The 15,866-nt window shown below is 35.8% G+C and overlaps 1 protein-coding gene across 10 annotated transcripts in view; it reads left to right on the plus strand.

The window, feature by feature from the left end:
• The window catches only part of ADAMTS3 (ADAM metallopeptidase with thrombospondin type 1 motif 3), a 292,251-nt gene that overhangs the window by 225,687 nt on the left and 50,698 nt on the right, over positions 1 to 15,866 (plus strand). For all 10 annotated transcript variants that reach the window (XM_035293568.3, XM_035293574.3, XM_035293570.3 and 7 more), the window contains one exon: positions 2,970 to 3,169. In XM_035293568.3, the coding sequence (XP_035149459.1) occupies positions 2,970 to 3,169 (200 nt within the window). The remainder of the gene's footprint in view (positions 1 to 2,969; positions 3,170 to 15,866) is intronic.

The following is a 15,866-nucleotide window of genomic DNA, read 5'->3' on the forward strand; positions in this document are numbered from 1 at the left end:
ATAGTGATGCTATCTACAGAAGTAACTGGGGCCAGGCATGGTGGCTCATGTCTGTAATCCTAGCACTTTGGGAGGCTGAGGTGGGTAGATCACTAAGGTTAGGTGTTTGAGACTAGGCTGGCCAACATGGCGAAACACCATCTCTACTAAAAATACACACACAAAAAATAGCTGGGCATGGTAGTGGTCACCTGTAATACCATCTACTCCAAAGACCGAGGCATAAGAATCACTTGTACTGAGGAGGCGGAGGTTGCAGTTAGCCGATATCACACCACTGCACTCCAGGCTGGGCAAGAGAGCAAGAGTCTGTTTAAAAAAAAAAAACAAAAAACAGGAATTGGGAAAGTTTTCAGTCTTGTGATACTGGAACAATAGTGGTTTATCATTTAATTATGCCTGTATCTTAAAAGAATTCAGACCTCATTCATAATCTTAACCTAGTGGCCTTTCTTTAGTTTTACAAAGGCAGTTTAGTTGTGGGAAGGGCTATGGTCATCCTTGCTTTAAGGTTAAATATGAACTAAATTCCTCCCAACGTTAGTTTGGTCTATGCCCAGAAATAACCAAGAGCAGCCTGGAGGTTAGAAGCAAGATAGAGTCAACTATGTCAGTTTCTTTTACTGTCATAATTTTGCCATTATTTTGCAGTTTTACCAAGACAAATTCATTATGAATGAAGATATTTCACAGTCTCAGAGCTCTCTGTAATTATAATGATGAGTATAAGTACAAAGTACCAGAAGCTATCCTATTGTCTTTCTTTGAAATATTTGATATTCTGCATTTTAGGAAACATGGAAAGAACACTGCACAGCATGGAGGAAAGTAGGGACAAAAGTATTCTTGATTTTCAAAGGCTCCCTTCTTTCCCAGGTTTCTTATGCAGTTAAAAAAAAGGATTCTGTTTCCTTACCAGAAAACTACCTATTTAAAGAGGCTTGCAAAGGCCAAACCAAAGGTATGTTAAAGCAGAATGAACTGCCTTTCTGAAACAAGTATTCAGCCTTCTTCATTCACACATCAGCCTTCATGATATAATAACATTGCTGGTATATTTCCATTGGACATTTTCTCCAAGCATTCTGCCAAAAAGAGCCATTTTTAGAACTGAGAGCTCATGTCTGAATTTCCTATATTTGTACACTAGCTATCACAACCTTTCACATTCTCAAGTGTGTGAAAAGACTTGAGGTTGAATAGTAAAGCTATTTGCAGGTGTAGTAGTGTCTTGACCTCAGTGAGGGTTTGCAGCTCTTGAAAACTGTTGAGGAAAGCTTTCTGTTTGATGTGGATGATGGTGAGAGTTATTTATGTATTGTGGAGCCAGTGTAATTCCTTGGTGAGGAGAATTTTCCCAGCTAATGAGCTAGCAGTTGGGCTTAGGTCAAAGTGAATTAAAGTATAGCTTTCAAACCTGAGTAGTCACATTCAGAGCTTGTGGCCCTACTTGTAAGGGAGGGTGTTGGTGTTTCTACATATTTGTTTAAAGGTAGAAAGAGTGTGAGCAGGATCTGTGCTTTCAATACTTCGAATCCTTTGTGGCTAGGGCTTGGTCATCAATCTTCCCAGCCAAGAGACACCTATTTTTCTCCTGTCTTAATTTTATTAAAGCCACAAAGGTGGAGAGGAGAATACCTATTTATTAATGTCAGATGCTTACTCAAATGGCTTAAGAGCCCCAGTGTGGCATGAAATAAACCTTCATATAAAGCATGAGTCAGAGTTGGTTCTGTCCAACCTGTGTTTAGATATGTGGTTGTTTTAGACTTCAAGGCAGTTTGTAAAATAAAATCCTTTCCTAGTTTTATATACTTAAAATGAAGATGAATATATTTTTGTTTTTATGCATCAGCAGTTTTGATTTTAATTTTAATCCAAATGATTTTATTTTTTAATTAACTAAAACATTTTTCCTTAAAAAAATCTAGTCATCTAAAAACAGATAACTTAGGTCATTAAAACTTGATGATGTCTCTCTCACTCTTTCCCTATATATAGGTATGTGTGTATGTATATGTGTGTTGAGGGTATGAAATGTTCATGTGGAAAGTAAAAAATGTAAGTTTCTTGAACTGCATTAAATAGGAAATTATTTTTACTTTTTTTTGAATATAGGTTATTTTCTGACTGACTTCTTACTTGGATATCTCAGATTCAGATATATGGTAACCGAAAAGACTTGCCATCCACATGATGGCCAGTGCAAAGGTAGATAACTATAGTTTTCTGTACATCCCTGCATATATACACACACACACACACACACACACACACACACACATTTTATTGGCATATGTATATAATATATATCCTCTATATTATATACTATCTTATCCACATACACCACCACACACATATGTATATAGTATATACCCTGTATATCCACTTCTTCACTAGCAGCATTCACTAGAAAACCATATTCAGAAGAAATAAAGCAATATAGAGTGACTCATAATAATATCATTTGATGCAGTTGTATTGCCATGCTATAATTTGATTTTTAAATTAAGGTTACTGGAAAGAGGAGCAATTTAAATTTATTTGACACCAATTCTATACTCCATGGTTATAGTAACTTAGTCACTGTAAACATACTGGAGTTATTTTTATTTGTGATCTCTATTTAATAACTATATATCCAGTATGTATTCTGTACTCCCACGCCTTGGCTCTTTGCTGGGAGAAAAACTGAACCACTCCTATCTTTACAGGATAGTCAGTCTGCTATGATGGCACCGCTCCTTGTATAATAATATGATTTTACCCTCAGTGTTGCTGTTCTATGTTGAATTTGTAGCAGGTCTGTCTGATCATATGCTTATGCATATTATTTAAGGAATGAACTGAAAGCAGCATGTCAGTGGTTGTGAATGATAAACGTAGGCCCCTGAGACGATTCTTTTAAGAAGTTATTGGAAGGCCTGTTGGGAAAACTGAAATTCCTGGTTCCTTTTGTTTCTTAATAGAATCGGACCTGGAAGGCCTTGATGATCTAGGTACAGTTTATGGCAACATCCACCAGCAGCTGAATGAAACAATGAGACGCCGTAGACACGCGGGAGAAAACGATTACAACATCGAGGTACTGCTGGGAGTGGATGACTCTGTGGTCCGCTTCCATGGCAAAGAGCATGTCCAAAACTACCTCCTGACCCTGATGAACATTGTGAGTAGTGCCTCCTTTTTAAAGCTCTGTGATCTTTTAATTCACTCCTCTTATTTGTTGGTACCCTTTGGCAGTCTGCGTGAGATCTCCCATGACTGTGCCCTGCATCCAAAATATGTACATGATGGCATTCAATTTAAATTATTGAGCTACATATTTAAAATACAAGAATGCTAAAATAAAGGAAGCGTGAACCAAAAGTTTCTTTTGGTCGATCAAGTAGTTTTCCGTTGTTGCCAAAGTGAATTTATAAATTGAAAAGGCCATAATGAGATATAATTAAAACATGAATTGTAATATTTATTTTGTTCTGGGAATAATCAGAACTCACAGGACGTTGTCCGCCTGCTTTGATGTGTCCCATGAAGGATGAAATAGTTCTTTCCAGAATCACTCTGCTTCCCAGGATGATATAGAATGGTTTATGCCTGGTAACTCTGTGGACTCTTGTTACAGCTTTGGAACAAATGTGATTTTTTTCAACATTGTAAGATGGAAGGTGATCTGTTTATTAATACAAAGCCTACAACTAGCAGCACAGTACTGCACAGCAACCACTAATGATCTCTTTAAATTTATCTGTATTTCTCCTTTTTGAAACTTAATCAGATTCGGAAGAAATTTTGTCAATATCCTCAAACTTGTGTTCTTTCTTTTTGAATTGGCAGCAAGCAATTGAGGAGAAATGATAATATGTAAACCACCTACTTCTAAAAGATAATTGAGATTTTGGTATACTCTGTATATTTTACCTCATGCCAATATAAAATACATATTATATTGATCTTGCAAATTTATTACCTAAGCCTATACTCTGTTTTCTTTCTCTCTACCTACCTTCCCCCACCCCAGCTTTTGATATTTAATATATTTTTTTGGATATCTATATTCTTTACTGTTTTCCCCCATGCTTAAAATTAGATTTCAAACAATTACACTGAAGGAGAAAAATTCTTAATTTCATGAAACATGGTTTTATTTCTGCTAATATCTGTTAATTATATTTTGGTCTATTGAGATGGCAGTTTATAAAATTACACTTATACCATATCTCTGTGAAACAGAAAATGAGTACAGAAATTCAAACACATGTTTATTTGTTCATGGCATAATTTCTGTTATGAATACCAAGCAACACACAGAAAGCAAATTACTAGCCTTGGCAATAGATATGTATAGAAGATCATCATTTATGAATCACATGAATGTTTTCAACTCTTCACTATGAACTTTTCATATTAACCTTTTGACTATTAATTTTTTACTAGTTTTGTAACTTTGGCATGCTTCTTGGACTTTCTATCCTGCTTCTGTCTCCTTGTCTGCGTATTGAGAAAAATAATAGGGAAGTTGAGAGGATGAAGTGAGTAAATACAAGTCATCCATTATTTATAGTGCCATATGTAGATGCACAAATAGACAATCATATTTTAGTTCTCTGCACCAAATTTTACTTCCTAAATTATCTAAAATTTCAAAATTCCTACAGAGATGTTATTCTTATGTCATTCATTATGTCTCTGAGCTCTTTTTGTCTACTACCTGGAAAATAATCAGTATAGACTTATTTGGTCCAAATGATGCCTAATAAGAAAGCTTTTGGAGGAATGCAACAGAGAATTTGATTTGGTTCTTGTCCTCATAGAACTTATAATTATTAAAGGAGAAAAAATTAATACCTGGGAAAATTAGGAGGAAAATAACCTAAGCAATATAAAAGACATGCCATTCTAAGATATATTATAGGCAGTATATTATAAATGCTATAAAACTTTAGAGAATGGAGATATGACCATAGTCCTCCAATCATGAAGTGATAAAAGTATTAAATTGGGATGTAGGAGGGTAGGTTTAGTTTTAGTCCTACTACTGATTGGCTTTGTGACCTTAGACAAATCATGTCTCTTCCTAGGACTTAGTTTTCATCTTTATAAAATTGAAAGATTCAATTAGTTTATGAGTTATGTAATTTATTAAGAAGTTAGGAGTTAAACTGCTTTTAGAGATTTGTTTTCCTGTTGTCTTTTTTGTTTGCTTTGTTTGTGTTTTTTTGAAGGACGTGAAAATGTAAACGTTTCTAGGTAGGAATGGATACAAATATATTCACAAGACAGTAAGTATGGTTTTGAGAGTGTTGAAGAAATAACAAAGTGCTGCATTTTATGTTTTAAAAACAGTCAAGAGGACTTGTGTGGTCCATTAAAAAAAATCAGATAATAGACTAAGACTCTATCTCAAATACAAATTAAAGTAAATAGAGTATCAGAGAATGGAGCTATGGGAGAGAAAATAACTTCTTAAAATAATATATTAGTTACATTTTAAGTAATTAATATAGGTAAGAGATTTGGAAAGGTAATAATAACACTCCTCCTCTTCCCTCCCCAACTTCATAACCAACTGAGAGACAGACATGGAAATCACATAGGTGAAGAATGAAATAGTTTTATTATTGATGAGAACTGGATTGCACATATAATTGTGTATACTTAAGTGTATAGTCACAAGATATTCATTATTCTAAATCAGTGGTTCTCAACTGTGGGTAATTTGTGTTCCTGTCAGTTCCCAGGAACATTTGGCAACGTCTGTAGACTTTTCTTATTGTTACCATTGGTGGGTGAGTCGGGGGTGGGTATAGGGAGATACTACTACTAATCGTGAGAGAGAGAGAGAGGCCTGGGATGCTGCTCAGTATCCTACAGCACGGCAGACAGCCCTAGGTAGCATAGAATTTTTAATTATCTGGCCCAAAATGTCAACAATACTGAGGTTTAGATACCTTGTTCTAAATTAGACTTAGACAGTCTTATTCCCAACTTTCACCACTTTCCAACTGGATGATTTCAGTTATCCCCCTAGAGTCAGGCAGACAACTTTAGGCAAGACAGACAGAAGACTAGAGTCCTCCCTCTCCCCCTTACCGACTGCCCTGTTATGGCCTGTTAGACCCAAAATACTGGCCTGAGCAGGCTCTTTTCGCTTCCTCTAATTCAGCATCAAATGAGAATGAGAAACAGAAAGGGAAACCAACAATGATACTCTAATGAAGCTACCTCATGGAAATTCAAGGCCAGGAACATTCAGTTTTTCTCTAAAAATGTTCAAATAACTATCTCCTGTGCTGGCCATGCTTTATGACTTCTCACGGTCATCTAAAATTATGGTTCACCAGGCTTGCAGCCTACATAAACATGGAGACTTAGATGAAATGTCAGATGGGGTCCTGGAGAGAAATTGTAGAAGAAAGCTAACAGCAAAAAAGGTCTGTCTTTTTGCATTGATTAGGGAGAAAGGTGTCCCTATGGTAGAGAAAAGATCATGCTCTCTTTTAAAATTGTGGGGCAGCTTTGCCTTGGTTGACTACTCAGCAGATGTGCTCTTCCCTTACTTTACCTGGTTGTCAATTTCATTTCCATATCATAACCCAGATGATAGTTCCTGAGTTAAGGGAATACTTTTAGGTCCAAATAATTTGCTTCAGAGTATCACCTTAATTTAAACTGAGCTTCCTTTTAAAAAGAAGCTTATATTTCTTATCACATGCTTTTTTTTCTTGATAAGAGCTCAAATATTATTATTCAATGTTAAATATATATTTAATGAGAGAAGAAATACATGAACAAATGATCATAAATAATGTAGAGGTAGATCACGTACAATCTTGGGAGGGAGTCAGAAATTTTGGACTCAAAACAAGAGAAAATAGATGCCAAATACAATGATATAATGGAAGCAGTGTTTAAGAAGTAAATTAACAATTATTATTGGGTATCATATATTCTTTCCAAGTATATTGCAAGATAGAAATTATTACCATTCTTCCAAAGAAAACAGACTTTAAAAATGTTAATAAAATTTAGATAAATTAAAAAAAATTACTTACAATTCATAAAATAGTCTCAAATAATGACAATCTGGTCATGCTAATCATCAAAAAAGACAGGATTACTGTGAGGAGAAACTGGCTTAGAACATTCAAGCTATATTTAATTTTAACTCAATCATAATTTAAGCATAATGAGAAAACTTAAAACAGTATACTATATGTCAGGAGTAATGTTAAATCCCTTTGGTTTATTTGCTATTTTTAATTAGCCATGCAAATTGTCCATTTGTGGATACAAATATATTTAATCTATTTCAGGGCCATATTTCATAATGGTAGTGATGACTGTACGTGTGAATGCGGTAATGTTCTGTAGTGTTGCCATGCAAATCTGGGTGTTTGGATGCAGGAGAGGTGGCTCAGCAAGTTGCCACTTTTCTCTGGGGGCTTAAGGGTCAAGTGAACAAGTTTGAACAGGCCCCAGATGGTTTTGATAGAACTTTCTAAGAAAGGAGGGATACCCTCTGCTCATCCCCACTCCTTTGCGAAGCAGTAGGGAGAATAATCAGATTCATCTACTTTGTCTTAACCTCTTTCTACTTTGTAGATCTTGACATTTGCCAAGCTTCCTATATGAAGAAGAAACACATGGATATGAATATATCCAAGGTTTTAATGTTTCAAATAAGATTTGTCATATACATTAAGCCTTTCTTAAGATCCCATATCATATCTTGTTATATTGAGAAATGTTTATAGTTTTACTGTTTTGGAACATGGTTGATTTGCTCAGAAAGTGGTTCTCAGTTATAGGGCATGTCTCATGCTGTAAATATTGACCCACTGTCTGCCACGTGCAATGCCTATTTTAGGCATAGGGAATATTCCAATAAACATGATAGAAAATTGTTGACCTCTTGGAGCTTTCCTGAATCCTCCACCAAGCTTCAAGTGAGTAGAGTTTTTAAATTTTTAATTTCCTGATCTGGTCCATAATTATCAACCCAAACCTCAACAGGAGCAGTTCTCTCATAGATTGTTTGTTCTTTCAGTGCAGCTACTGTATATTACTAAGCCTCATATTTACATCAAAAAGTGTCTCCCATATGGTAGACATGCAATACGATTTTGGCTGATTTCGTCTTTTAATTGTTTTAATGCTATATACCAGGTATATGGTGGTTAACACAAAATAAGCTCATTTCCTGACCTCAGCAAGATTACAGACTAGGGGAAAAATAAAATAATTACATCATAGATTACCTAAGAACTATGCAGGGAACTGATAATTTGCCAGCAAAGAGAATAACAGAGCAATTGGGTGATAGAAGTTATACATAGGCATGATTAAGAAAAACCTTCTTTCAGGAATTGATTATTAAATTGAGACTTAAAGTAAAAGATCCAGACATTTAATAAGGCCATGGTTTTTAGTAACTAAAAGAAGGTCATTGTGTAAGGAGTCAGTCAGAGCTAGGAGAAGAAGGCAAGCATCCTTTAGGTCATGCGAGGAGCTTGAATGCAGTATTAAGTACAAAATAAAAGCCATTGAGGGTGGCTTTCTGTTTCTCTCTGCCTTGTAAAGAAAAATTGGAGAGGCCTAAGGACAATGAAGACAGACCCAACTTGAAATTGAGTATAAATGTCTAGGCAAGAGAGGATGGTTTACTAGATGGTGAGGATTGCAGTAGTAATGGAAAATTTATAGTAGAGTCATTAGGATTTACTACTGAATCCATGGGCTGAGGGAAAGAGATGAATCCACAATAATTTATACTTTTTTTTAGCTTGAGCATTCTGTTTGTTAATGGTACCATTTATGTAGATGAGTTGGTCATTGAAAAAAATAGATTATGGAGAATCAAGTTTGGTGATGAAATCTTTGAAGATATTTGAAATCATCTATTTTTGGGTCTAGATTCAAAATAAAGATTTAATGTTAACAATGAAGGCTTATACTACTAACATTTTAGCCCTTTGTGCCTGAATCTCCTATAAATACATAAATTACTTAATACTTTCTAACTTTAAGATGCATTCAGTATTAGCCCCAGTTTGCAAATGAAGAGATTGAAGTTGAAAGAAGTTAGGTGATGTTCCTAGGGCCAGACAGCTAATATGACAGAGTCAGGACTTGAGCCCAGATCTGTATCTGCTTTCTGAGCCTGAAGCTCTTCCTCCCTTAAGTTCACTGCCTCTCATTACAAAGTTAAGACATTTTACATATCTCTTGCTAGATAAAACTCTGATGTCTTTCTTTTATCTGTTTCTGTGTCTTGTTTATACGATTCAAGTCACTGAAATGAGAATTTGGTTAGTTACCTGATTGAATCAAACCAGTTAGCAATCTAGTTTATGATTCTAACAGGATAATGAGGCAGATTTTTATGATTAAGAGGGTAGGTTGTTTTCTTTCAATGTGCCAGATATTTTCCATCAGCAACACTCTGCTGTCTGTGACTGGTCACATGTATCTTTTTTTATTTGCTAAGATCTATAAAATGGTCTTCTGGCTCTAATGTGCCTATTAACATTTTTAGGGTCCTGTAAATCATAGAATTTATGCCTTAATTTCAGGATTTATTAAATGATAAGAAAGTTTATTTAAAAGAGGGCCTCCCAGTACAAAGAAACAGTCTTGGACTTCTATGACATTATAAATAGTTGAGATAATTTATGAATTCCTTTGTATATTGAAATTAGCTACTTATGATGAACAGTGAACCAATAGCAGCATAAATGTGTTATCTGAACAGGGCAGGCTTCCCTACCCAATATTTGTAAAGGAAATATAAATAACACAGAAATACCCTGGTCTTTACAAAGTATTAATAGACTTATTCAAGGGTGAGCAGCAAATATATGTGGTTCCTGGTTACTTAATGATGATTATATCAATATACTGCTTTTGTTTTTTAACTTTTTCTGAAAACACTGAATATGAATGCCATGCAGATTTACCTGGGAAGTATATGTATTCATGCAACTTAAGCAAATCATGTAGTAGTTTTCTATTTTGAATGATTGTCTATAATCCATTTCTTACATTTGAATTCACATCAATCCTCTAGGCATTTATTTACCTAGCATATATAACCTACCATAGGCAAAGTCCTATTAGATTCTTGGGACAGAAAAAATAATAAAACATAGCTCCTTTCTACAAGGAGCTAATTCTAGCAGGTAAAATAAACCAGTCAACAAATGATAATAATAAAATGTGATCAAGATCTATAAAATATATTAATCTTCAAGAGCTTCAGTCACAAAGTACTAGGTAAACATAAATTGAAAAAGAGAGGATATGGTTTGGCAAATAATGCCAATGGCCAATGAAATCTTCATAAGAGGACATGTCATTTGAGTTGGCCTTTTCCACCTTTGTGGCATTTTCTTGCCAGATAAAAAAGAGATCTTGGAAGATGGGGAACAGCTTGTAACAAGATACTAAAAGTTCATGGAGTCTTTGGAGCCACTCTGGATTGGTCTGCATGGTAAAATTGAAAGGTATTTAGGGGAGATGACAGATGAAGAGACTGGAAAGAGAAGGTGGGGCTAACTTTAAAAAATCATATGTGCCATACTAAGTAGTTTGAATTTCATCTTGTCAAAGAAGACTCATAAAGGGTTTTTAAGAAGATTAGTGACTTGATCAGTCTGTGTTTCAGAAATAGATGCATTATTAGAATTATTTGGAGGAGAGAGACTCTGCTAGACTCTGTGCTATGAATACAGACCTATAGTTTCTAAGTTCGTAGTGCCTACCTGGGTCCAGATGTCTTGTTGTGAACACTATACTTCCCTACCTAAACAAACTATCTTAATTTCCCTGACATGGATTGAACATACCAGATCACAGAGACAGATTGCAGAAAGTACACATCGGTTCAGCCACCCTTTATAAAAACATACACATCTTCCCAGGAATATCCTGAACCTATCACTCTAGAAGTGAGTCCCCACATCTCATGTTACTTTAACATAACACAACAACCACACAGTGTTGCTAGGAGATCTCTTAGTCAGCATTTTTTACTGAAGCCTCTCAGTTTTGTCTGTCCTTCCCCCTTTGTTTTTGCAGCCCCAAATTCTCTTCCTGAAATTCACGTATTCTTCTTTCTTGCGCTACAGATATCAGACTGACCTCATCCTTCATTAGTTTGTTCCAGCCTTTTTATTTTCCTGGGTTGTGAAACAGAAAAGGTTTATAACTTCCTGAGTGAACCATCTTTCTCAATCTTGAGGAAGGGTAAACAATTCTACCTGGGCTTTTGGTATGTGTCCATCGTTACCAAGGACACAAGAGTCTGTAGAGCCTCACAGCTGGCTGCCTATTCTTGGTCTTTCTAATACTCCTTTGATACTTAAATGAGATAAAACATAATTCACATAAAAGAACAGACTCATGCTTATTGAAAACAGCCATCAACCCTTACAGTCTTCCTTTCTGGAGAGCTACTAAAATGTTCCCAAATCACCTAAATACAAAATATTTGCAAAGTTTTAACAAGTTATTGCAAATTATTAACAAGTATTGCAACAGTCTGCATAAGCTGGATGGTTATTAAGCTGCTGGGTGTGGAGGTGGATAGGTTTGAGAGATGTCTGCAGTACTTGGTAGTACATTGACTCTAATATTTGAAGAAGAAGGGAATCAAGGATGATTTAGTCTGTAACTGGGATACAATATTTAGAAGAGAAGAACAGGTTTTAGAGAGAAGATAGGTGTGCTATGAGGTATCCAGCTCTACTTCGAAATAGATAGTCCTGTTACTAGAGTTGAACAGATGGCTCTCAGACATGAGAGAGATGAATCACCGTTAGATATATGAAAGTTTGGGGCCCAGACCAGGGGCTCATGCCTGTAAATTCCAGCACTTTGGGAGGCTGAGGTAGGCAGATTACCTGAGGTCAGGAATTCAAGACAAGCCTGGCCAACATGGTGAAACCCCATTGCTACCAAATATGCAAAAATTAGCATCATGGCTGGTGCCTGTAATCCCAGCTCCTCGGGAGGCTGAGGCAGGAAAATTGCTTAAACGTAGGAGGCAGAGGTTGCAGTGAGCCAAGATGATGCTATTGCACTCCAGGCTGGACAACAAGAGTGAAACTCCATCTCATAAAAAATAAAGTTTGAATTCATCGGCCTATAGGTATTAGTTGAAGAAAGAGCAGTGAAGACAGGGGAAATATGTATCAAGATAACCGTCAAAAAAAATAAACAAAACTTGAGCAACACCTGCATGTAAAGGTGAGGCAGAGAAAGTAGAGCTAATCTTGCTAAAGAAACAGAATAGTATGAAGAATATAATGGTAAACAGTACCAGATGCCACAGAACATTGTAAATAGATGTCTTTTCATGAAAGAAAGTTGACAATGTAACTAAGAGAAGAAAAGTAATTCCTAGGAAGGAAGAGATCAAACAAGAGCATGGAGGGGATTTTTGGAATGACTGTCAGGCTTCCACCATGACAAAGCAACAATAACAACAACAACAATAAAACACAACATAGAGCAAGGTACTAGCAAAAAGAGAACAGGTCCCGATATCACATAGGCTTAGTTGAAATCTGGCTTTACTAATCATTTCGGGAAAGCACTGTATGTCTTCTCTGGGTCTCAGTCTCTTTATAAAGTAGCAATGAGAGTGTCTGTCCTCTGTAGGATTCTGGGCTTTCCAATATATATTGAGCTTTTGCACTTGCTCTTCCCTTTGTGTAGGTTGCTTTTTCCTTAAAGAGTTATATGATTATTTCTCGTCCATGGCTTTTCCTTTCCTGACTACCCAATCCCAAATAGTACCCAATCTTTACCTCCTCTGATCCTCCTCTGTCTTGTCACTCATATATATGTTTTCTTCATTACACCTATTCTCATTTGAAGTGACATTGCCTGCATGTCTTTTTGCATTCATTTTTTTCATGGTTATAGGCTGTTTTGCCCAATAGAATATATGCTTCATAAGAACAGACTCAAAGGTTTTGACTATTCACCCTAGAAAATTTGGGCACATAGGAACTGTTCAATATATATTAATAAGAGTATCAATAAACAGTAGTTATTATTAATATGAGATTGGAGATGAGGGAAGAGTTGGCAGGTTGGGAGATATCTCTGTATTCGGAGAAAAAGGAATATGGAGTATGGGGCTGAGAATCTAAGTAGGTTTGAGTTTGGAAGTTTTAGCTATGTAAGAACAGTTGTGGACAGAGTAATATTTTTCTCAGTCCATTTCAGAATCCTTTCATATCTAGCCAGAATCATTCAGGCTACCTTGTCAATACTTGTTTCCTTTCAGTTAACCAAAAGTCTCTTAAAAAAAATTTTTTTATATATGTGGTGTTTATTTGCTTCTATATGAATAATAGCAATAGAGATTTTTTTTTGCATTTGCAAGAGCCAAGCATCATTTCAGATACTATACATATATGAACACATTTATTCCTTTCAACAATCCTATGAAGATAATACTGTAATTATCCCAGTTAACAGGGGAGGAAACTGAGGCACGGAGGCAAATAACATGCCCAATATCACATAGCTAAGATCAAATCCAGGCAGTCTGCCACAGAGCTCATGCTCTCCACTGCTGAACTATCCAGCCTCTTAAGACCTAATCCACCCATCTGAACAAAAAATGAGTGTTGCTTTGTTGAAGCCAGACAAAGCTGTTCATCAGCTAGTCAGACAAAGCAGGTCAGACTGTCCTGCCAGTGAAATGTCCTAGGAGAATTTGTCCTGTCCAGGAACAAACCTGGAAGGAATTTTCATTTCAAGGAATGGAATCCTTGATTTGATTTTTACCTTTTCCCCCTTCACATCATTGGCAACCTCTTCCAACATCAGATCATCTGAAAATTGAATTAATGTTCTGTTTACCCCGTCTTTCAGGTAATTTAATAGACTCTACGCTCAACCCTGAACACCTCACAGAAAATCTACCCATGGTCCTATAGGTTGGCCCACATGGTGAAAAGACACTCAGATTTTTCATAAATGTACTTTGGTTGCATTATACATTGTCAGATATGTCATTTAGAATGTCTGTGCTTACTGTTTTTTTCGCAACCCCAAATGCTGGTTATACATTTCACCCTTTATCACTTTTCTTATTTAATTTTGCTTCTCTAGCTCCTCTTTATTTCTTCTCAATATTTTTTGGAATACTCTTATACTGATCATCAATAAATCATTATTATATTAAATTCATATAAATGAGCCCGACTCATTTTCTTAAAATTTACATAAGGAAGATTATGAAAATAAGCTACAAATTTTACATTCTCTTTCTCAGTATGCTTCCACACCATATTCTTAAACTCAAAGGTCTAGAATCACTATTGATGATTTAAAAACCACATCCTGTGCATAACGACAGTGCTGTGGCCTGCAAGTCTGTGGAAGTATAGCAAAATGATCATAGCTATGACTCTGAAGTCAGACTACCAGTTTTTATCCCTGGCTCTGTCTACTAACTGTGTGATCTTGGACAAGTTATTTAACTTCTCTGGGTTTCAGTTCCTTTAGCTGTAAAATGGAATAATATCTCTAAAGTTATTTCAAGGATTACTTGAATTAATATAGGTAAAGTGTTTAATGCAGTGTCTGGAAGCTGATAAGCTCACTCTGTATTATTAACTGTTCTTTTTTTTTTTTGGTAGATTTTGCATTTACTTCAGAAGAATTGTTTTCCTTTTTACTAAAGGTTGTGAAATTACTTTCTTAATAAGAATTATTTAGAATTATTAAGAATTTCTTAATAAATAAGAATTTAGCCCATCTCTGCAGATTCAAATTGTTAATTTAGTATGATATGCTTTTAGTTCTTTCTCAATATTATTTATTGAGTGCTGAAAACAGCCAGATACGAGAATTTCCTTATGCCTCTTAGATAATGTTGTAATCAGATGACATTAAAACAAAGTCTAATGATTTTTTTTTTTTTTTTTTTTGAGACGGAGTTTCGCTCTTGTTACCCAGGCTGGAGTGCAATGGCGCAATCTCGGCTTACCGCAACCTCTGCCTCCTGGATTCAGGGAATTCTCCTGCCTCAGCCTCCTGAGTAGCTGGGATTACAGGCATGCGCCACCATGCCCAGCTAATTTTTTATATTTTTAGTAGAGATGGGGTTTCACCATGTTGACCAGGATGGTCTCGATCTGTTGACCTCGTGATCCACCCGCGTCGGCCTCCCAAAGTGCTGGGATTACAGGCTTGAGCCACAGCGCCCGGCCTAATGATTTTTTAAATATTTTTCTTGCTTTTAAATGTCAAATGAATAAGCATTTAAAACGTAGCGTTTTCCTCAGGTTATACTATTGTATAATTCTTATTTAAAGGACATTGTTTTATTTATGTGTAAATATAGGAAAACGCAATCATACCGACCAGTATGGTATGTAAGCACATTCAGGTGTATTCAGCAGCTTGTCCTTTGCCCCTCTGAAGCATGCATACTGCCATCTGCTGGAAAGACCTTTTAAATGATTTTTTTCCAATAATTTTCTTGATAATTTAAACTAGATGTTTCATTGAGATTGAGATTTAACAAATTTCAAATAGAAGAATCTGGAGGGCCCTTTCAGTAAAAACTATGATGAGGGCAATTGTTTTTCTTGAACTTTTCACGTAGATTATGAAAATACACTCACAATTTTTTTTAGAACTTTGTGCCTGGATAGGGGAATAGGTGCTCAAGCACTGTGTATTTTGCTGAGTATAGTTGTGTGGCATCTTGCTTGTTTCGAGCAACACCACCATGAAACAGACCAAGCAAGTACAATTAGAGTTTGTCAATAAGAAAATCGAGACTCAGGTTAAATAACCAACCGAAGGTCACTCAGTTTTTCCATGGCCAAGGTGGGAAC

This window comes from Callithrix jacchus, chromosome 3 (assembly GCF_049354715.1).
Source record: "Callithrix jacchus isolate 240 chromosome 3, calJac240_pri, whole genome shotgun sequence".
Taxonomy (NCBI): Eukaryota; Metazoa; Chordata; class Mammalia; order Primates; family Cebidae; genus Callithrix; species Callithrix jacchus.